The following is a 25030-nucleotide window of genomic DNA, read 5'->3' as shown; positions in this document are numbered from 1 at the left end:
TATGGGATGCTGGGAATTGAACCCAAGTTGGCCACATGCAAGGCAAATGCCCTACCCGCTGTGCTATCTCTCCAGCTCCCTAGTCTCATTTTTATAACATTAAGTTACAGTAGTAGGGCGTTCGCCTTACAAGCGGCCAAGATGGCCGACCCGAGTTCGATTCCTCTGCCCCTCTCGGAGAGCCCGGCAAGCTACCGAGAGTATTCGATATGCCAGACACAGTAACAACAAAGTCTCCAATGGAGACGTTACTGGGCCCGCTCGAGCAAATCGACGATCAACGGGAGGGCCTTTTACCTAAGTTATTAGAGAACTATCCTCAGAGACATTATTGATATGGTCTAGCATAAGACCCCCCCACCTAAAAAAATAATAATGCCTAACTTCTTTAATTCCCACATCTAAAATGCCTGTCGGCTGAGATGCTCACTGCTGGCACAACCAATTTTTCTGTCCCTGTTAAAATGAACAGCATTGTTCACGAGAGTCTAGAGGCCCTCCTGTGACTCCATTCTGCTGCTGACTTTCTAGAATTGACCCAGCCATGCTGTTCCCAGGATAGGTTCAAATTCTTTTGTATGCATTTTTATACCCATCACATGACTGGCTCAGAACCTTTTATAGACATCTCCCTCTCTCCCAGAACTGACTACACATCTCTTGCTCACCCTCCTCCAGAATTAGCTACTTTGTTTTATTTTTTTCTTTTTGGGTCACACCCAGCATTGCACAGGGATTATTCCTGGATCATGCACTCAGGAACTACTCCTGGTGGTGCTTGGGGAACCATATGCAATGCTGGGAATCGAACCCGGGTCAACCCGCTGTGCTATGTAATTGCCCAGAATTAGCTATTTTTTATTTTTTTATTTTTTTGGTTTCTCAATTTCTTTTTTTTTTTATCATTTTTTTTTATTAGTGAAACACCATGAAGTACACTTATAGACTTATCAATTTTTGTGCTTGGGTTTCAGTTATACAATGATCAAGTACCCATCCCTCCACCAGTGCCCATCCTCCCCCACCACGGGTCCTAGCATCCCTCCCCCCATCCCCCCCCCCGTCCCACCCTGCTGCTGTGGCAGGGCATTCCCCCTTGTTCTCTCTCTCTTCTTTTGGGTACTGTGTTTTGCCAGAGAGGCATTGAGTGGCAATCATGTTTGGTCTATAGACTACTTTTATTAGCTATTTTTTAGAAAGCAGAAATCTCCCTCCTAAGCAGCCCAGGGACAGCCTGTGTGTGTTCAGCCGGTCTCTAAAGGGCCCCACTGTGTCAGTCCGACCTCTGGACTCTCTTTTTAATAAACTTCCTTTGGTCTCACCTAAACTGCCTGGATATCCTGATAAATTGTTTTACCACCCAGCACGTGGAGCCAGAGGACCTAGGCTCAAGTTCCATCTCTCTCTTCTATTGTGTCAGATCCTATCTTACATAAGAGGGAAAACTGAGTCTCAGGGTTGTCAGGAGATGGACTCCAGTCATCTGGCTGGTAAGAAGCAGAGTCAGTGTAAGCCCGTCTCCAAGGGGCCTTGGTTTTTTCTCTTTCCCATCTTCATTATTTCACGTCAGATAAACCCTAAAAATAGCTGGAGTCATTTTAGGAAACACTAGAGCTGAGATTTCAGAATTGCTTTTCCCTCTAGATTACAAAAGTAAGTAAGTAAAGTAAAGGCCCTCCCGTTGATCGTCGATTTGCTCGAGCGGGCCCAGTAACGTCTCCATTGGAGACTTTATTGTTACTGTGTCTGGCATATTGAATACATCACGGGGAGCTTGCCAGGCCCTGCCGTGCAGGCGAGATACTCTCGGTAGCTTGCCAGGCTCTCCGAGAGGGGCGGAGGAATCGAACCCAGGTCGGCCATGTTGGCTGCGTGCAAGGCAAACACCCTACCGCTGTACTATCGCTCCAGCCCACAAAAGCAGCTTTGATTACTGAATTGAATTGAAATTGGTGAATCTGAGAATCCATCCCACCATAGGCTCCACTTAAGCCTCAATGTGGTTAGTTTTATTTTTGATATGTTCATAATACAGGAAACTATAGATAAATCCATCTCTGAGCATTCATTGCTGCATAAACAGGACATATGGACTGCGGGCTGATGGATAACTACTGTAGCACTGTAGCACTGTCCTCCCGTTGTTCATCAATTTTCTCGAGCAGGCCTAGTAATGTCTCCATTGTGAGATTTCTTGTTACTGTGTTTGATATATCAAATTCGTCACAGGTAGCTTGCCAGGCTTTGCTGTGCGGGCATGATACTCTTGGTAGCTTGCCGGGATCTCCGAGAAGGGCAGAGGAATAGAACCCAGGTCGGCTGCATGCAAGGTGAACACCCTACCATTGTGCTTTTGCTCCAGCCCTACTACCTGACATAAATATTGATTTCCTGGTCCTTGGAGCCACAGAGGAGAGTGGAGTTTTCAGGGGTCCCTGACAACAGTTCACTTCAGAGGAGTGTGACTAAAGCATTCTACTTCTGTCTACTCAGCAAACGGACTCTTTGGCAGGATCCTCAGACTCTTCAGTGTATCAGAGACTGAAGATTTGTCGGGGCACTGGGTATATTCATATATATATATATATATATATATATATATATATATATGTGTGTATGTATCCACAAGTCCCACCCCAGACAGCCACATACATGCATTCACACACATAGATTTTTCCAAGTAAGACCTCAGTGATTCTTAGTTAAAATTAATTATTTAATTAATTTTTAAAAAAACCTGGAGACTCTCATTCTGGAAAATAACAGGAAGCAAAATATTGGTCTGCCAAAAAATATAGTCCTGACTTAAAGATACATGGACATATTCTTTTTGTTCAGTTGTGTATTTTTCCTTCCTTCCTTCTTTCCTTCCTTCGTTCCTTCCAGAGATGATACAAATTCTCACTCTGCCAAAACCTCAGGCAAATTGTTTTGCTCACTATAAATTATATAATGCCTATCATATTCTGTAAGGTTGAAAGAGAAAATATATTCAAAACTGTTGGCACAAAGTAAGTGCTCAGTAAATGTTGGTTATTACTATAATCATTATTAATGACATTATTGCCCAAAGCACTCCCCTCTATGGATACGTGAGCTATATAATGAATTGCTGAGGGAATATGCTTCTGAATCCAAACATGGAAAATGCAGTATGGAGTTTGTTATTTCATTTGCCTTAAAGAGTGGCAACATCAATAGAAGCAGGCATAACCATGCTCCAAGGAAGGAGTAACAAGTGTTCCAGATAGAGCTTGGCTAGTAATTATTAAGGCAGTGTGAATACTAATGCCAAACTATGCGGCAATTTTACTCACTGGTGAGTGAATTGGCTATGTATTCAAGTTCGGTAATGTAGTAAACTAAGTAAGAAGGAAGAAAGTGACCTTATCTCATGAATTGGACAAAGAAACCCTAACTGATAATACCTTGCTGAGTACTAACTAGACACCAAGTACCCTCCCAGAAGAGAAAGGAGAGAAGAGCCTGATATAATCAGCACCTTTTTGGTTCTTCTAGAGGAAATTAGAATTGATGCAGGAGGCATTTAATAGGGAATGGTAAAACAGTTAACGGAGTATGCAGGAAGCCAGCTGCCCAAGCTGGTGATATAGCTTGAGTCTCCTGAGAAATGGGGCCAAGCACAGACCAGGGAATGATTCTCCTGATGAGTTTTTGAGTCAGGTGCTACTATAGATAGCCACTAAAAAGAGAAGAGTCTGGGTGTGTTAAATCCCTCATATACTTTACTTGTGTAAACATGTCACATAACCTTCTCCCACTCCAGAGTCATTCTTCCATCATACAAATGCAGATTCTGTCCCTAGATATCCCTAGGAGCACGCTGGCATCACAGGATGCTCTGAGATTGAGGTAGGGCAGTGAAGTGACTGCAAAGTTCCCCATCTCAAGTCCAGTGACTTCATGTCTCAGACAAGGCTGACTCCTCATCACTCAAACCCAAGTGTTTGATCTGTAGGGAGGACTCTAAACTAGCAGACACTGGCAAGGAGGCAAGACTTGAGAAAATCCTAACGGGTATTCAGTGTTAGGGTTAGGGAGTCAACCCACCTTAGATTGTGCTTTTACAGTTCTGAGCATGGCCCAGGAAATAGAAAAGTCTAAATTGCTATTTGCAGACATCAGTAGAATGGAGAGGCCAACCCAGCCACTTTCATATCTCCTACCTACTCAGTTACAGATAGAGAAATTCTCTGGAATATTTTTTTTGCTGCAGAATGAGCCATCATGTGTCTTTTTGTTCACTGATTCTTTGATTCACTGGTGTCTATATTACCCATGCACACCCCAAATATTTATTTATGCACCGGATTGCTTTGCTCTGCTCAATCATAAACCTATTTACTTACCAAGTGCTCCACAACTCATTCATTTTAATGCATATATTTAGTAACTCCTACAGAAAAGTCACTGACTCTAACTGAGAAGGTGTATGTCCTTTGCTGTAGCATGTACATTGATGAAAGCTGTTATCTATGCCATTCAATTTATTCTATCATGACTCTTAGGTATGAGGAAAGTGAGAACAGGAAGGAATCAAGGAAGTCCACACTTGTAGTCAGCAAATAGTATAACAAAGCAAGCATGCAAATTTGTCATATCTCCCACCTGTGATTTCTTTGGTTCCTCCATTGGTGTGCTTAAAGCGATCTCCTTCCACACGGACACTCGGACATAGCACATCTGAGAGAAGCAAGAGGAAGCAGATTAGCAATGGCCCACAAGATACCAGTGCCTGGAGAAGAGGCAGCACAGAAGTGCCACATTGGCTTGCTATTTCATTTACCTGCTATTGGTTTAGCCTCAGCTATGTAAATCCTGCAAATAATACATAGCCTCAGCTATGTAAATCCAGCAAATAAGCTCTAGCCTTTCATGTGGCCCTGACCCATGTTTGATCCTCTGCGCTATATATATATATATATATATATATATATATATATATATTTTATCTCACAGTGATTTTTTTTAAATTTTTAATAGTGAGACATCATGAGGTACAATTGCAGACTTACACATTTTTGTGCTTGGGTTTCACTGCCAGTAATGACCCCTGAGCACAAACAAATAATCTTAGGAAGAGCATCAATTTTTTTTTTTGGCTTTTTGGGTCACACCTAGTGATACACAGGGGTTACTCCTGGCTCTGCACTCAGGAATTACCCCTGGCAGTGCTCAGGGGACCATATGGAATGCTGGGAATCGAACCCCGGGTTGGCCGCGTGCAAGGCAAACGCCCTACCCACTGTGCTATTGCTCCATCCCCAGAGCACCAATTTTGAATTTAGAAATTCTAGGTCTAAAGATTGGTTATATTGATAAGTGTGGTGACCTGGAAAGCACTGAGCATCTGTGAGACAAGAGGTTACAAAGCACATACTTGCCTCAGGGTTGTTTTGAAGTGAGCAAGAGCAAGTCTTCAATAGAATAGGCCTAATAAGGAGGTTCTCTCTCTCTTCAATCTTGCCCCTAAAGCAACTTGGTGATTGCTCACCCTTCTCTTGAGGCAATCGAGCTACACACGATTATCATAATCACACATCATTCAGCAATTCCACCTTGCCATTAGTTTTATGTGCTATGACTTCTTTTCATATTTGGAAACTAGTTCAAGAGCTAGGGGGAGGGACCTATCTACAGTGAAGGTTAAGAATGAATCTTTCCAGATCTGGGAAGAGGTATTTTTAATGTTTATCCTACAAGGCACCGCAGGGTCTGGCAAGCTTCTTGGAAGGGGTTATTTTGGAAATAGCACCAAGCTGTCTGTCTAGGACCAAAAACAAGAGAGGATACAGTACTGTGTCAATATTTAGACAGCTCCACCCAGGACAGTGGCAGCTGTGGGGTGGCATCAATTGCCTTAATTCTGCAGGCAGGCCAGAGAGCCTGGCTGGGGATACTGCATTATTTAAAAGAAGTTGACTCCAAAGGTTCTGTCCTTGATTATGAGAAAATCTCTCGTGGCAGACCCTGAAACTCAGAACTTGCTTAGTGAGACTTATCTCTGTAAGAAACTCTAAGGAGGACCTAATTCCTAAGTGAGGATGTGTAAAAACAGTAAAAAGACCACTTCTGCAGAAAAGGTGAAGGAAGACTATTTTCAAAAAACTTAGAATTTGTTTGAACTATTTTAAGAACTCATTCCCATCAATAGAAAACAGTATGAAGACTCAAAAATAATAATTAAGTGTCCATATGATCTAACTAAGAACTCTAAAACACTATTTCAAAAGGACATTTGCATTCTTAAGTTCATTGAGCACTATTCACAATAACCAAGATCTGGAAACAGTCCAAGTGCACAAGAACATTCAGAGAGCAAAGGTACTCTGGTGTATATATACATATATATGGAATAAAATTATATATAATATATACATATATATGGAATATGATTCAGTATAAGAAAATATAAAGCCATACAATTTGCTGTAAGATGGATAGAATTAGAGATTATCATGCAGAGTGAAGTTAACTGAGAGGGACCAATACAGAATGATTTCTCTCATGTGCAGAATATAAAGAAGCATAACAAGCAAATAACAACTGGGTAGTGGCAATAGAATGGAGCCTGAAAATTTCACTACATAACATAGTCTGCCAAGAGGTTTAGATGGGGAGTGGGAGTATGGCAGAGGGACATGTACACTCTGGTACTGGGTATGGTGTTGGGACATATCATACTGGGAACTCTATTGTTAACATCACGGTAAATATATTTTTTAAAATAATTTAAATTTTAAAAATCTTAAGGGGCTAGAAAGATGGCCCCTGTATGTGTCTGGCCTGAATTTGATTAGCAGCCCATATGGTTTCCCAAACCTGCCAGGAGTTATCCCTGAGTGTAGAGACAGGAGTAAGCCTTGAGCACCACGGGATATGTTCCAAGAATCCAAAAATAAATTAATAAATAATTATTTTAAAAAATAAATAATTTCTAAGACAACCTGTATATTTACTTTGGGAGTCATTACTAACCCTCACAGTATTCAAAAGGCTTAAGAGGCAATTTAGAGCTGAATTAGTAAGTCAGGATGCATGGTTCCTAAAATACCCCTTCCAGTTTCCCTAGGAATATTGGACAAAGGTTATAAGAGATAGGGTAGCATCTAAAGTTCCATTAGCCCACAGCTATATTTACCCCTCCCAGATATTTTGACAACATGCATAATTTTCTATTATTTCCACATTGACTATTTATTTAAACCATAACATTTATAGAGCTGCAGAGATATTGCAGGGATGGAGATAGTCCTAGGAACAAGCACATGGTATAATAGTCACAGTTATGGTCTTCCAGGTACTCATAGGCTGACCATCGTGACAGAATTAGAATACAAAGTACACGGAGGTACTTTGCTGCTGTGACTGTGTCATATCTCTTAGTTCTTGTATTCTTCCTCTTCAACCTCTGAGGTACTGCAGCTCCCGAACCCATGCTCTAATTCACCCCTATCTTGGAAAGGATTTCCTCCTGTCCACCATGTGTCTGAGAGCAAATGGCATCAGGTTAAAGTGCTGAGTGGCCTACCTATGACTCCAATAATTAAGAGTATGAAGGCTTATCTGGACCGCTGATCAAGCCTATGGTCCAGGAACAGACCAATCTTGAGTTCCTGTAGAACACAAGTGACCAGTAAAACATGAGCTAAATGGACAATGTTGAATGGGAGACTAGATACTCTTCTAGACCAGGTTTCATCATGATGTAAGAAGGTCCCACAGATGCTCCTTCATAGAGGTATTGCAGATACCAGGAATCATTGTCAATCCACCATGCCTCCTCCTTTCTCTCTAAGGCAATACCACTTCTATTGCAAAGGGTGGAGTTCTCATTTCGAAGAGAAAAGAAATAGCTGGTTGTTCTCCTCCAATTATAGCACTTCTTTGTCCTACCAGGCCAGATATTCTTGTAGCTTAGGGCAGACATAGGAGCCATCTTTGGTCAAAGAAAAAAATATCAGAAATCTGATAGTACTGGGGGAAGGGTGAATTCTTTAAAAGCAAGAAAACAAACAAACAAACAAAAAACTTCTGCTGTCTCTGATGAAAGGAGATAGAGATGAACATGACTGTTGTACTTTCTTCCCCCACTGGATGTAGGAATTGATCTCTGGGAGAACTGAAGAGATAAGAATTCAAAATCGATAATCCCAAGACAGTGAAAAACAGTAAACAACAACAACAACAACAAAGGCCTTCTATTTGCTTACACTATCATAGTTGGGTTTCCTTTATTTATGCTGAGTATTAAAAAAATTGCACGCATCCTTTACTTGCAAGCAGCATTGATAAATGAGCTAAAGGATATGAAGTACAGATTATCTTTCCACTTTATGGGGAGGAGGCAGGAATTGGGCAGACCTGGATGTGATCAGGGCTTATGCCTGGCTCCTCCCTCACGGATCACTTCTAGAACTACTCAGGGAACCAAATGCAATGCCCAGTACCAAATCAGGGTGTGCACATACAAGACAAGCGTCTTAACCCCTGTGTTATCTCTCCAGTCTCAACTACTTATATTTTAGAATAACTGAGGTCAATGAATAAGGATAGGGAGAGTGGGTACTATATTTTCCCCATAAAATAGCTACTGAGAAACAAGGTTTCCTTCACTGTCCCAATCAGTATGTGTCATCAAGCAGTCATTTAGGATCAACCTAAGAAAGAATTCTGGAAATAAGGGCAAGGTTAAGTTCTCAAGAATCAAAATGTGTATTAAATTAGTTCTTAGTTTGTGGCTTGCTTTACCTTTGGGATGCTGTGTTAACACATAAACTGGGCTGGTAAAATAGACCTTGATTCTTGGGAGCTCATCTATTGCCATCCCTTGATAGTAATTTTTCCATCAGTCTTTGTCTAAGCATAAAATCCCAGACTTCTGGGGTAAAAAAAAGTGTTATCTATTCCCACAGTGTGAATTTCACTAAACCAGAGCAGCCATTTGAAGGAAAATGCAAGGAATTCACTGCAAAAATATTACAACCTAACTTGTACTGGCAACAAATACCAAGAGGAGAGTGTTTACTCATTAGGGAAAAGAAGTGTTTGACTGATATCTTTCTACCTTAACTGACAAACCCTGGGTTCTATTCAGAGATGGCATAACCTGACTATTCCTTGGATCTCAGACAAGTTTCTATAACTGGAAAAAGAGGATTCTGGCCAACATTTAATGGTAAACATCTATCAAATGTTTACCTGTATTTTTTTTAAAATAACCATTCCTGGTGGTCGATTTGGTCCTTATTACTGAGTCTAAGAGACATGAAGAATCCAGATAAAAGGAATTCCTAAATTGAGGGTAAGGTTTGTAGCAGGCTACTTTTATCTATTTGCATGCACCCTTCTTGCATGCAGCAGTAATAACTGAGCTAAAGGATATGAAGCTAAAGGATACGAAGCACAGGTCGAATGGGCCACCTCCATGCTACCTCCATTCTATTCTATGCTAGAATGTGGAAGTGGGGATAGCAGCAGAGCTGAGGAAACAGGCAGAATAGGGAGAAGCGGAGAACAGAGACAAGACAGCTCAGCAAGCAGTGTGGAAGGAATCACTGTCCATCACCTCAAAGGAGCCACTATGCCCAACGCCAATAACTACGACTAGATGGTGACATTTTAAGTGGGTTCAAGGGTCTGAGAAAGGAAGTGATGAATCAAACCCCCAGAAGATTCACATCATAGCCCCTTCTCTGTTCCAAGGCTATCCAGGAAATTGCCCACTTATTTCCACTTTGGAGAGTCAAAATATATTAGTTCAGGCTTAGGGCTCCAGGGATTCACTAATAAAACTCATAAAGACTCCTGGGGACTGAGAGCCCCATGTTCAGCTACTGTGCTCAGCACAACATGTGAACTATTTCTGTGCCTCATAACAGTTCTACTGGGGGTGGCGTCATCTCCGGGCCTGCTTTCACCAGACACTGTTCCAAATATGTTGAATCCATTATCACATTTATTTGAATCTTCAATATAGTGATTTAGAATTGGCACTTTATTTACAGATGGGAAAATAAAGTCATAAAAATGTTTGGGTATTTTTCTCAAGGCTGCAGAAACAGCCAGAGGAAAAGGCAGCACATTGGCTCCAATATCGAATCCTTGACCCTTCTACCAGGCAGGCTCTCCAAAGCCACCTTCTTGAGGTCACCAAACAAACATGGACCCAAAGTAGTCTATCTCCAGAGTTTTTCTAACAGAGCCAGAGAGACTATAGAGGTAGGCATGGTGTTTGCCTTGCATGTGACTGAACTTGATTCAAATGCAGGCACCATAGATAGTCCCCATACACTACCAGGAAAGACTCCTGAGCAGGATCACATGTAGCCCTTGAACACTTCTGGGTACGGCCCCCAAACAAACAAACAAAAAAACAAAAAAACAAAGTAAAATCTATTCTAATGGATGGCCAGCTTGCTGCTTCCTTTCTGACTCTGAATAGCCCTGATATGTAGAGGCTTCTTCACTCTGAATTTTATAAGATGCATGAGCTCCCCACGCTTTGCTTTCACACTCAGCTGAAAGGTGTTGTACCAAGCCCAAATCAAACCTATCCATGTAAACTAAAAAATGAAAAATCATACCAACTTTTTTATCAACTCAGGACAATTCCTAGGAAATAGTACCCAGCCTCCAGCAATGGGGTTATAACTCCATTCACTTCTCAGTCGGGGGATACAAGTATCAAAGAGGAAGGAAGTACCAATATCATCTCTGTGTAGCTGATACCAGATAAAGTGGTTTTAGACACCCATGACAGGTCTGTGCTTATGCATGAGGATGCCAGCTCATACTATTTAAGAATTAAAAATGCAACCTCCCACATTTAGCAGGTGGTAAAGTAAGAAAGAGCTTAGGCTGCATCATTTACTTGATCACTTGATCACTTGACATCCTGTTACTCATCAATTTGCTCGAATAGGCACCAGTAACGTTTCCATTAGTCTCTATCATGTGCTAGTGTAGCCAGGCTGCATCATTATTCTAGCAATATGTCTCAACACTGGAAAGCACTCTGGTCCATTATAATAAAAAAAACAGCCATACTGCTCTGCATGTATTCTGTCTCAAAGCCACACATATATACCAACTTAATCTACTTCTCAAACTTGTAGGGCAGATATGAGTATTTATATTTCATGGATAACCTAGTAGCATTACCCCTCTCCCCCAAAAAATTTTTACTAACTGCCCCAGGGCCGCATGCTAGTCATGCAGATGAAAATATGACCTAACATCCAAGTTGTAGCTCCATCTCCTACTCTAGAACTTTCTGGAGATTCCTGGTGTCATTTCTCTTCTAATCAAAGTAATTATTTCAGTCTGGTGGCCTCTCCAGAGGTCCTCCATGCTCCTGCTGATTAAAAACCATCTCCCAAGACCTTGAGACTGGAGGGAAAGAGTGTCAGGGTGAGGAGGCTTAGGGGAAATGTTTATATATGTTTTGAGAGGCTAGTCTGATGGAAAGTGACACAATATTGCAGAAAAAAGCAATCCCCTGAACCTGCCAATTGCTTTAAATACTGGACCTAGGGGATCAGGGCAGTAAGTACTCTCAGGAACACACAAGGCATGAGACCTGGTTGCTGGGCTTTAGCCCATATGAGGATTTCTGACACTGAGTATAGCATACCAATAATTTTTTGGAGACTATAAAGGCAGAGATTAAGAGACAGAAAAAAGTATAAGGTTCATCTCTCCTCCACTAGTCTGAGTATGTGCCTATTCCTGAGTATGGACTGAACCTGTAGTATGGCTAGAGGAAGACCATGTTTCCCAAGGTTAATGGGAATGTTGAAGTCTACAGATCTCTCTACTGCCATGGCAGTTACATCCTCGGTGTTTTAAGATGGAAAGATAGGATGAATTTTTTGTTTTACTTTTTGTTCCCCCTCCCCCAGCAAGGTGATCCTATAAACTATATAAAATAGTTGACTAGAAGTTGATTGGGGCATGACATTCAAAATTCATATATGATCCTTCATTGGGACACATAGTTAGCCAGTATCCAGCACACACATCCTGGGGTAAGATATAAGTACAAGAAGCCGATTATGTGGCCAGATGTCCCCTCTCTTCTTGGTGCTTATATGCTAATGGAAGAGGCAAAGAACCAACTCAGAGATAGATAAGCTGGTGGTCACATATGATCAGTGATGTGGAAAAATACAACAGTGTTGTGATACAAAAGTTGATATAATTTTTATTTTTTAAGTTCACGTGCATCTGTCTGTTTTGGGCCTGATACAACATCTTTTAACTGAGTGTGACCTGGTCATTGTGCAGTTGCTGATGCCATGTTTTTTCCTCTAGCTCTGCGAGAAGGTTAGATTCTCCTCACACAGGACTCTCCCTGTTTCCTGTTTTTGAAGCCACTTGTGCCAGGGAGATCCCAGGCACAGTACCTCCATCACATTGGTTCAAGAAAGCCAGGATCATGTTGGATGTGTTGGTCTGGGATGATATTACAGTGTATTGAATCTTATAGACAAGCTAAAAAGAGCAGGAGTCAGTCACAGAAAGAGCGAGCAGGCAGAAGGTTTGGGACATGCAGAGCACTGAGGAAGGAGCTTGACTTACCTGACTGCAGGGAAAAAGACCAAGCCCTGAGACTAAAATAGAGTGTTTGAGAGGAGGATATAGCTTACATGATTGGTCAGAAAAACCCTTCTATCCCAACATTTGGTTTGAAATTCAGGACAGTGAGGAGGTGACTCTGTCTATGAGGGAGAGAACAGGTGTGAACAAGGCTAAATACAGCATAAATGTGATATCTGGGTAAGTGTGACCTCTGGGAAGGAGCTATTTTCATTACTCCTTGTTTCTGGAACCACATTTGCCTTCTGGGGGGTGGCCCAGGAAATAAAGTACCAATATGTGTCACTAGAGACTGTGAGGACACATTCAAGGTGTTGCAGTGTGGATGTTAGCAGTGGATTATGGTAACTTGGAGCCATTCAGTGAGGATATAGATGGTAAAGCATGGCCAGAGCCTGAATCTTTTATAAAGAGCAAACAGGATGATGGCATATTGAGTGTGGAGAGTCCCATTAAGAGGCACTACTTTGTCCTACACATCTGGAAGCCCACAAGAAACAACTACCAGGAACCATAACACATTTCATATTTGAGATCTCTCTTTAATCTTCAGCAAAAAAATGGATTCTGAAAGCCAAACTTTAAGATTTCAAGACAGTACCTGGGGATTTTTATTTGAAAGTGGTTGGTATTCAGACCATGTTTAAGCATTCAAAGTGGCTAATATAGTCAGAAGCATAAGGAGAGAACCAGTATCCAAACTAAGTCTGACATTAAAATATTAGGGAGAAGACTCATAATGGGAAAAATAAATTAAGGAGAGGAGGCCAATAGAAAGAGAGAAAGAGAGAGAGAGAGAGAGAGAGAGGGAGAGAGAGAGAGAGAGAATAACAATCAAGAGTCATGTCTGTGACTGCAGAGAGCATTCCACAAAACAAATCCTGCACTAGAATCATATAAAAAGGGTTTCACTGGCCTTGGGATTTGGCATAGTGCTGGGAACTTGTACCCCAGATTATGGAGAATACTAGAATTGGCTACTGCAGAAGAAGAAAACAGGGTTGGAAACTATGGTAAATTAACTTTTCTTTTCCATGTAGATAGACAGGCATAAACTATCCATTTTACATCTAGGAATCCTTAGTGAAGAAGCTCTTTTGTAAAACTACTGGAAAAGAGGTGTCCTCCCAAATATTTTCACAACAGACCTCTTTCATTTATAATAATCTCCATCTAGGGGGTCTGCAGTTGGCACAGAGATCATACATGGTAAGGACCCTACTTTGATCACTAGCACTGTATCCCCCCCCCCCCCCCCAAGTAATTCTGGGTATATCATTAGAGGTCCCAAAATAGTACTGGATGTGGTCCTGCAGGTCCCTGGGAACACTGGAGTAGGCCTGGTGGTCCCCAGTTCTGTGCGGGGATAAGCTTCTCAGCATCCTGAGACCTAGTATTGAATTGTCCTGTGGCTGAAATTCCACCAGGAGTGTCCCCAAGACCCCCGGCACATAAAATAAAATAAAATAAAAGATTCGATCCATGGTCATTTTTAAAAATAGGGTCACCAAGAAAATTAGACCTCATCTCCCCCTGTTTCCCACCACTCAACAGTCACACCCATCAGCCACCTCTGGATGGAGCCAGATTACCTTATCAATGGCGAGAGACTCATCCTTCTCTCTCAGAAGAGAGCATAAAATGACACACACTATATCCAGGCCACTGGACCCTGCGCCAGGCTATTTCACTTGGGGCACCCCAGAGAGGGTTGGTGAGGCCCCTCTCCGCCCCAAGATACCCAGCCCCAGCAGCCAAAAATCTCCGTAACTCAACCACCACCATGCTCAGGGCCACTCTCCACACGCTCAGCAGAGCCTCACCCATGAGTGAACTTTCTCCTGGCCCACGCAGCCGTAGCATATCATACCTCACACCACTAATATTCCAAGAGTAGTGCACTACATTTGATAGGGTTGAAAGTAGAAGGGAACCAATAATAGAGAGAAATATATTTTTACATATATATATATAAAATATGCAGAAGCACAGGCTCAATCTTCAATAACATGTTAGCAATCTCGTATAGAAGGGCTTGATGGGCCCTGGGTGAAATACAACAATATTCACATACTTTCCTCTAAGAAAAATTTTTTGGATCACTTTCAGTGGTTTATTCATAACAAACAGTACAGAATGAATTACTTCGGTTCTGCTTTGGAGCAGGGGTTGGGACTCGGGATGGAAACATTCCAAATATTGCAGTGGAAGGTGTTATGATGGTGGGATTGGTGTACAAATATTACATATAATCAAATATTGTGCACTGCTTTATAAAAAGAAAAAAGAAAATTAGAGATGCTAATTAATCTAAATTTCATGTTTGGGCTGGAGCAATAGCACAGCAGGTAGGGCATTTGCCTTGCACGCAGACAACATGGCCAACCCAAGTTTGATTCTTCCGACCCTCTTGAAGACCCTGGCAAGCTACCAAGAGTATCTTACCCGCATGGCAGAGCCTGGCAAGCTACCCGTGACGTATTCAATATGCCAAACACAGTAACAAAAAGTTTGACGATGGAGACATTACTGGGCCCGCTTGAGCAAATCGATGAACAACAGGAGGACAGTGACAGTAAATTTCATATTTATATGTGGACTTCATTTGTTTCATATTGAAATCATTAAGCATACTACTTTAAGGGACTCATAAGTGCTGAAAATGAACTTTGACTAGAACTAAGATTACCAAGGAGAGAGGAGAGGGAAAGGAGAAAGAGGCAGAGGAGAGGTGACCCACGGGCAGAGATGGAAGGTGTTGTAATGGTGGAGGTGCAGTAACTTTGTTCACCAAAAGCATATCATTAACACTACTATAACCACATTATTGCGACTATATATAAACAAAATTATGATGATGGTCCAAGAAGAAAAGGATAAGAAAGTGAGATATTATTGAATATCTTAACATAACAAATTTTTTACATCCCATTACTTCCAAAACTCTGTAGAATGCATATAATTTTTCCAAAGGGTGAATAAAGACTCACAAGATTAGTGACTTGTTAAGAAATAAAACCCATACTAGAATGGTTAAGAATTAAGAAATAAAACCCATAACATGGGTCTAGTAATTTGATACGCTCAGCCCAAACAAATGGCCCTTCATGTCACCCTTAAGTGTCTTCCTTTCTATCTGCTCTTTTAGCAGTTCAAAGAGACTAAACCTGCGTCTTTGTGTGTGGCACCCTCAGTCTTATAAGACTGTCCAGACAGTTTGCTCAATTCTAGAACAGAGTCAATTCCCACTTCTAATATTGTCATTTGGGGCTCTAAAGGACTTGACAAGTGATAATCCATGAAATACTGAATTCAGTACCAGATCATCAGATCTTATGCAGAAACTGGTTTTTCTCCTTGCCATCTCTCAGGATCCCAGGGCAGCTTAGCGAAATGTCATCCAAACTTGCCTACCATCCCTAACCATCCCTAACCACAAACCCTGAGCTTTCACAGGGTCAGACAGGGGTACTGCAGCACATAGCATCCCAATCTGCTTCGTAGGCCTAGAGGGAAGAATATGAACAAAAACCCTCCCTACTTTTCTACATGCATTCATGGTACATAGAGAAATGTGCAAACAGTGGGGAGACCTCATGACAATGTATTACAGAAATCCTGAGGAGCACTGAGGCTACATTTGCTCTAAGCTCATGGAAGATAGTCTTGTAGAATAGGTGGAGAGAGGAGGAAAGGCCAGAGACATGGTAGGATCCAGACCCCAGAAGACCTGGGTCTTAGTGACAGCAATGACCTTGACTCACTGTAGCTGAGACACATGGCATCTCTGCCCAGTTTTGGGAAAGCAGAAAACTGGCTAAATGAGCTAAAAATGCCTCCCCACAGGGACATTCCTGCCCCCTCCAGCCTGTGGTTCTCAGGGGAGATGGGCAAACAAGATATAGTGCTATTTATTTCTTCCAACCCCAGCCACATGCTCTCCATTATTAGCATGTGGCCAGGGATCAGACATATCCGTGTCCACACTCAGGGTCATGTCCCCAGAGCAGCAGTGACAAATGCAGGCAATGAGGACCAGGGATCAGAAAAGGCAGAGGGGATTGTGCAGTCCTCCACCCAATCAGACCTCTACACATTCTGTGGGAATGGAGCAAGCCTTCGAGGTACTAGGTCACTGAGCAGAAGTATATCTAACCAGTTCACCTCCTAATTGGCTCCAGGACCTCTCCCTGAAGGGTTGCTAGAGGTGGGTCACTGAAATGGCCACTAAGTGCATTTTTGTGTGGCTCGGGTGAGGTTACTGGGAAATCACAGTCAGATGTGAGCAACAGCAGGCATGGTCTTTGTGATTTCCCCTCCACCAGTGTGTAAAGGCAGAGTTGCAACTGGAGTTGGGCTTAGTGTCCAAGGGCAGGGTTTTCGCCTTAAGAACACACTAGGAAGATAAGGCCATTGGCCCATGAGCTCTTCTCTTCTGGGCAGACTGCACATCCCATGACTGACTACAGTCATCTCAGAAGCTTGGTGCAAAGTCCACAGATGGGAGTGAAACCTGAATGTCCCATCCTCTGCAGCCTGAGTTTTGCTGCAACCTCATCTTCCACCAAAATAGTGTAGCTGTTGCGGCTGCAAGCTTCATCTTCAGTTCCAAGTGACTGTCATTCACACACACACACACACACACACACACACACACACACACACACAGAAAGTCAATAATTTCCAGCAAAGACCATTTCCCTCTACCCTTTTTATGGAAAAGTTCCTGTCTCTTCTGGTTTCTCCTGCCAACCAGTCCAACTGGTTTTATTAGCCCAGTTCTGTCTTCATGATCAGGACTTGGAGAAGCTCAGAACCATCATGCTCCAGATCTGCTCATTTCCCCCTTAACCTCATTCTAATCCATTTTCTCTAAATCAGCAGTACCAGCAGTCACCTTTTCAGCCCTCCCTGTAGCAGGTCAGAACCTGGGAGAACAATCCTCACCCCAGGAACGGCCTTGTCTTTGTAGGGTCAGGAGAGCAAGAATCTCAACCTCACTTCCTTTTACTCTAGACTGCTTCTCTGCGACTCAAGCTCTTTCTTAGAATTTTATGCACATGTGTGCACATAGCCACCTGGAGTACACTGAGTTCCAAACTAGGACACATTTTCGCCTACTTCTCACACTTTTCTTCCATCTTTCCCCACTGGAAATGTTACTCTCCCCAGGTGTGCCGAGGTATTAATTAGAAGGTGGAGTAAAAAACTGAAACCATGGAGATGGCACTGTGAGCTTGCCGAATTAAACATTAGGAAACTGTGTGTGTGTGTGTGTGTGTGTGTGTGTGTGTGTGTGTGTGCGCGCGCACACACACACGTGTTTCAATTTCTCTGGGCTCTAGCTGATGTCTCTCTTAGATGGAGATGTATAAAAAAGTGGGAAGTAAGTATAGATTCATTAGACTAACTTCTTCATTCAAACCATCTGAATCCACAGACACAAAATCTGTTCAAATTCACATAGCTAACAAATAGCATAAATAACAGTGTGTATGTGAGTGTGTGTGTGTGTGTGTGTGTGTGTTGGGGGGTGCAGGCACACATGTATATAAGTTTTTGTCTAATTGTGATTAGGGGTCTGTGTACATGTGTGGTCAAACCCAAGGAAGCCAGAATCTGTATAATTAAAAGAACAAAGACAGACACATTTTACAGTGAAACTCCTGTAACAGTTTGGATAACTGTTTGCCTTCAGCCTTCCAGGAAATGTGAGGCTGTAGGACAGCCATTGCATGCTACTGACCACACTCCCTGGAAAGTCCCTACAACTGGTAAAACCCTCTCACAACTGTGAAACAATTTTAGCCAGGACAAGGTTGGTGCCTTGCGCTACACAGAAAAATAGCATTTCTCTATACATTCAATTATATAGGTGCATATTTACAGAGAGACATATATTTACTTATATTTAGGCTGCCTAAATGGCAAGTACCAATTTAGTTTTGTCCACTATATTTTGTCCTTTTATCTTCTCAGGCTAAAAGTACTATGTAAAATAAACATTCAACAGCCATGGGCTGTAAAACTAGGCGTGACAAGATCCTAGTAATGAGATGGTCACACTTTTGTTGGTGCATTATGCATTTTAGTTAGGATGCCACCAGGACAGAGTGCTGTGCTAGCAGGAAGCCCCACAAGCAGGCAGGGACATGGGAGCATACTGCTTCCTACCGGACCATGGAGCCCTCTCTAGTTCTACTGGGCTACAAATCATTGCAAGGCCCAACATTCATGAGAGTTCCCTAAGAATATATGAGTAACTCCCATATATGCCAGGCAAAGAGCATTTATAATGCAAGGGGGGTATTAGTAAGGCAAGGGACATTAGCAATGCAAAGTGTAGGGGGATAGCTGGTGTAGGCCAAGACACAAAAGAAAAGGGAAAGAGAAATTCCCACCTCTAAGAGGAATACCACCCACCCCACTCAACATCCAAGGAGGAAAGAGAGGTCCCTTTAAAAGATGCCACCCAAGGTTCTCCTTGGAAGATAGCAGCAGTGATTTAGATTTCCTGCCATCATATCAAAACAGACTATCTGAGGTCAACAAATTTTACTCTTCTATAAATGGTCAGACAATAAGTACCTCAGACTCTGTAGGCTGTGAGTTCTCTGTTGCAATTGCTCAATTTGTGGTTACAGTCCAAATACAGCCAGAGACTATGTAAAAACAAGTTGACATAGCAGCATTTGTTGAAACACAATTTGTAAAAATGATGACTTATTACAGCTTTGACCTGAAGTCTGTCATCTCCTGTCCAAGGAAATCCTTGCCTTCCAAAATGAGCCACTTCCTTTACAAAATTCAGCATCAAGGAAATTTCTGAATTTTTTCAATTCCATTCCTATGACAGAGAACTCATGTCAGTTATATTATGTTTCAGAACCTTGAATTCTAATCTCTTTGTTCTTATCTCTACCTCAGATGAGAGGATTAGCAATGTTGCATCCTAGGGATGATGTGTACTAACTATGAAGGGCACCAACTGGCTGTGGTATTCAGTGTGACTGATCACTACCTATTCTGTGATGACCTGCTATGATGGACACTAATCACATGCACTATTTGTGTTGGGTACTGATTTGGCTGACCATTACATAGCATGTTACAAAGGAAATATTTTTGTGCATCTTCCTTCTATCTGGTCTAGAAAGTAGATGGTGATGTTGTTTTCTTCATTTTACAAGAAATAAAAACTTTAAGGAATAAATTTGTCAAAATTACCCAAAACCAAAGTTTGGCTCTTTAGACCTGGTCATGATGTTACAAAGTCACAATTATGAGGGAGACCAGGCATGCTTTGAACCCAGACTTCCCTAAGGACTCTGCCTACAACCCTCTCTTACACCCTAATGCATTCACTCTCCCAAGGAGTTTAATGTCCCCTCCACAAAGGCAAAACCCTGCCATTCAAGGGAGTGAAAGAGCTTATGGAATATAATCACCAAATCCCTCTCCAAAGTTCCATTTGTCCCAAGAGCAATAACAGATAAATACAGAGAAGTATTTCAGAAGAAGCAGCCAGTTAGGGGGGAAATCATATAAGTTCAATTAAAGGTTAGGAATCACTGCTATAAGTGAACAGTATTACATTCAATCACCCTTCTAAAAAGTAGTGTATCTACACAAAAGCATGAACAGAGAGAGGAGAGACAATAGAGATACAATTGGTGCCTATGCATACATAGATAATCATCAATAATTTATTTATAAATATCACAACGAGAGGATGCAGTTGTGAGATGTGTGTGTTCATGGTTGTCACTGTACCGAGCATTTTCACACCTAGGTCCATTCAATTCTCTTCAGACTCTCCACGGTAGGACAGTTGCCATCTCTTTCCTGTGTATCCAGAAAGAAGGAAGCAAGACAACTGGTCCAAGGCTTCACTGTGCTTGAGAAAGGAAAAGGGCAACATGGTGCTAGATCCAGTGCTGTGTCCTAAGCAACACACCTGACCCACAGTCCCGCTCTTCAGTGACAGAATCACAGTGGGAATGTGGAAGTGACCTATGCAGCTTTCTTCTGGTACTTCACCCAAAGGAACAAATCCACAGGCATGTTCAGAGCTCATTGGTGTACGGGTGTCCCTTATTGTGCTCTTACAAGAAGTAAGAAATTAGAAGCCAAGAGCAGGATGGACAGTGAGAGGGAAATGGAAGGAATGAAATCACATGCAACTTGCAGTGGGGATGGGGGGGGACAGTCCTGCTCTAAAGAAGGAGATGGATCCACATTCGTGGCTCAATAGAAACCAAAGGCAGACCCTCCTTTGGGGTTTGATGTGCAGAGCATAGAATTTCAGGTAGAGACAGGGGTCAAGCAGGGATATGCATCACCAGACTTGGTCTGGACAGCAGAGTAAAAAGACTATGTTTTTCTGCCTTGGTGTATACAAATTAGAAAATAAATTGAGCAAGAATTTGTTTTTTATCACTATAATTTAAAAAAAATCGGCATCTAATAAGAATTAAGTAACCTAACTACTACAGTGGGTGACCACCATCATAACAAGTTTTCCCCAGAGGAACTTCCAGTGACCTTTCGAAAAAGGGCGGGGACCTGGTCTGAATTGCTGCTTGAGGCTGATGTGGTCTGCACAGCCAAACCACAGACATCCACTGGGAGGCTCCAAAGCCACAGCTGCTGCTGCCACTGGCTCCTCCCTGGCCTTGGTTCCACCCAGAGGATGAGCTGGGTGGGTTGCCTTTTAGCCATATACATGTTCCCAGAGTTTATGTGTGTATGTTTAGGGAGTTATTACATGCATTTACTGTGCACATATGGTATGTGAGGGGCTGTGCATAAGAGGTGTGTGGTGAGAAGTGTATTTGTGTATATGTGATATATGTGGGGGGTTAAGGTGGATGTGGTATGTTGAGTGGTATTTGTGTCATGACATGGCATGCATATGTGCCTGTGTGATATCTATGTTAACACACACATATATATACTTTATATATAATATTTTATATATACACGTGTATGTATATATACTGAGTTACTCAGGGAAAAGGAAAAGTTGAAGCGCTTAAAAGGAAAAAGAGTTCCAGGGGATATGATTACTATCTTAATTCAGTGGAAGTATTATTTTGCATATGTGTAAGGCAAGTAAACATGTTCTGCGTAACAAATTACAGCAGTGAAGACTGCTACCATCCTGTATTTTCTGTGGTCAAATGAAATTTTATGAACATACACACATAAATGAGCTGGAGCGATAGCACAGCAGGTAGGGCATTTGCCTTGCACGTGGACTATCTGGGTTCAATTCCTCTGTTCCTCTTGGAGAGCCCAGCAAGCTACCGAGTAGCGTGGCAGAGCCTGGCAAGCTCCCTGTGGTGTATTCGATATGCCAAAAACAGTAACAATAAGTCTCACAATGGAGACCTTACTGGTGCCTGATCAAGCAAATCGATGAACAATGAGACAACAGTGCTACAGTGCAGTATATATTTATATTTATAAATACAATCAGTGAAAGTATGTTGTATGTGTGGTTTAAGTGTGGGTATATACATGACATGTATGGCATACTTGTAAGCCATATGTGAAGTGTGTCTATCTGGTATTTGTGTAGTGTATCTGGAATGTGTGTAAATGATGTATGTGTGTATCTATACATGGGTGTTGTGTCTGTGATATGTATGGTATATGCTGATGTATACTAGGTTGTATGCTGTTTCTGTGCTCTATATATGTGTAGTACATGTGTGCAAGTGGTTGAAACATGAATATTATTTATGTTCTATATGTGATATATGTAGATGTACTGTGTATGTGTGACATGAGTGATATAGGGTATTTTAGGTGATGTTTTGTTTTGCCTATACCATACATTTGCATGGTATGTACATTATGTGTGGAGTATGTGTGGATTGTGTGATGTGATTTTATATTTCAACATGATAATGTGTGCATTATGTAGTGTGTGTATATAGCATGTGCTTCTATGAATGTGTAGAGTTGTGATGTGTGTTTTTGTATTGTATGTGGAGTACATGTGTATGCGGTATGTAGTGTGTTTGTGTGTGTGTAGTGTTGTGTGTATAGTGTGTGTGTGTGTGTGTGTGTATCTTGACTTTACTGCTGTCTCTGGGTCAGGCAGTGGGATGTGGGGATAAGGGTGAGAGGCAGTATTATGGGTCAGGAAGTCTTATGGGGACAATGTCACAAGCAGGGCTTTGTCCACTGACAATTACAAGACTCAGGTTCATAGAAGCTGGGGCTAGTCATGCCACACATCTGCCAATAGCCAACCCAACCTTTATGTTGTCATGGGTCATCAAGGGGAGACTCTACGTCCAGGGTTTGTAGTGAATGTTGCTCAAGTGAGAGAAAATTCATCGCAGAGACATCACCACACCAGGGCAGCTATGTGAGCTTGAGGCAGGCAAGCCCCCTAGCCAAGTTTCCATGTAAAGTATGAGTTACACTTTCCTCCTAAGTGCTCCTAGCTGCTGCCTCCCACCTGTGTGACCCCCCTGAACATGGAAGCTTCCTCCCTCTTCAGGCCCTTTGCTTGGCTGCTGCTTCTACCCAGAAGAGTGGCCCATAAATCTTGTCAGTGATGGCTGTTTCATGTCATTCCAAGCTGAGCTCAATTTTATCTTCTCAAAGGGGCCTTCCTGTAATCTCCCCATACTTGCTAACGTGCTTATTTTCTTCAAAGCATCTATCGCTGTATGAAATCACCATCTCTTTTGTTTGATACTTAAATGATCTATCTTCCTTCCTTCCTGGAAACTCACACTAAAAGTAGGATCACATATGCTCATTCATTACCAATACCTTGTGTTTGGGAGATAGTTGGGGATCTGGGGATCAAGAAACTTGTGTTGAATTTAAAAAAAAAAAAACCTTTATAATAATACAAAGGGTCCTTGAAATATCCAATTATGAGATGGCTTCTATAAAGGCCCGCTATAAAGCTTACTCAAAATACATAAATTGTACTATTTACTGAGAACGTTTTGTACTACAGCAGAGAAAAGTACAAAAGTATAAAAGTTCAAGTGAACCTACGAATGAATTCACTTTGCAGGCAAAGTGGACTGTGACCAGCCACATTAAAAATATAAGGAAGGCCATCTCGGTCAATATCAGACCCATTCCTCAGCCTAACTTCACTTGACAACACAATCTCCACAGAGTCGAGACCACAATGGGCTAGTTTTGTGCATAGAATTCAGCACTAAGAGAAATGCAGAACCTAAGTGTGAATGCCAACATTTTTTTCCAGTGAGAACCACATTGCACAATAAAATTCATTCCTCCTTCACACACACAAAAAAGTCTGTCGTGTTGGCAAGTACGTTACGGAGTCAACAGAGTCACCAGAACAAAGACGTGTCTAAGCACGAGCCACAAACACATTAACAAAAAAGAGGAAGACAGAAAAAGGTGACAGTGTGCTCTTTGTCAAAGCACCACATAAGCAGCTTTGCCCTGGTCCACACCAACCTCACAGGCCAATCTGTTATAGCTACAAACAAGGTCTAGAAAGTTCCCCCTACCATATGAAGAGGGGAGTCAGGACCACCACAGAGTGTGCCCAGAATAGAAGTAGGTGGAGGCTCTCTCAGCTGTGGCCAGAAGCATTCCACAGGCTCACTTAGAGCAACCAGATAAGCTATATAAAGGTTGTTTTGTGGCCACGACAGAGTCCTGGGTGGAGAGATCTCTTAATTACAGCCACAGCTCTTGAGGTCTGGCCCTGGCCACAGCTTCCGCCCCACACACTGCAGAAAGCCAGACTGAGATTGAGTCCCCTGGGAACTTTTCAGCATAAGGACAGGCAGGAGTTGATGTGGTGACATGGAAAGGCTTCTTGGCATGAGCTCAGGGCCTGGGGACAGTAAGCCACGTGTCTTAACATACTTTATGGGAAGGTCACTGAAGGAGGCCACAGGGGGTGTGGAAATACATCTGTAATAACAACCACCATTTGTTATTATTCCACTCTAAGTTTACAGTGATGCTTTTTCATTTGTAGGGGGAGAGAAGAACATTTTATAATCACTATGAGCTTTTTTCCCCCATATATTCAATATATCAGCCAGTTGTTACCCTGTAGGAGCCAGGACTGTGCTTCTCCCTGGCAGGGTTCAAAAATTCAATGATACAATATACCTTATATATTCACAGATCACACAGATCACAGATCATCCTGTTATTCGTCGATTGCCTGGAGCAGGCCCCAGTAACGTCTCCTTCATCCTAGCCCTGAGATTATATTCAAGGCTCTTTAGGAGAATGAGACCCATCATTGTTACTGGTATTTGGCATATTGGGTACGCCACGGGGAGTTTGCCAGACTCTGCCGTGTGGGCAGGCTACATTCGGTAGCCTGCCAGTTTGTCAAAGTAGGAATGAGATGTCATAATAAGATGTCGCGCGGCCGCGA

General features: G+C 42.2%; 1 protein-coding gene across 1 annotated transcript in view; it reads right to left on the bottom strand.

The window, feature by feature from the left end:
• The window catches only part of COL22A1 (collagen type XXII alpha 1 chain), a 266878-nt gene that overhangs the window by 230118 nt on the left and 11730 nt on the right, over positions 1-25030 (bottom strand). Inside the window, exon 3 of the mRNA XM_056112005.1 lies at positions 4630-4704. Coding sequence (XP_055967980.1) covers positions 4630-4704 — 75 coding nt within the window. The remainder of the gene's footprint in view (positions 1-4629; positions 4705-25030) is intronic.

Source organism: Sorex fumeus, unplaced genomic scaffold (assembly GCF_029834395.1).
Source record: "Sorex fumeus unplaced genomic scaffold, SorFum_2.1 ptg000002l, whole genome shotgun sequence".
Lineage (NCBI taxonomy): Eukaryota > Metazoa > Chordata > Mammalia > Eulipotyphla > Soricidae > Sorex > Sorex fumeus.
This window is presented reverse-complemented; position numbering and strand designations above follow the sequence as displayed.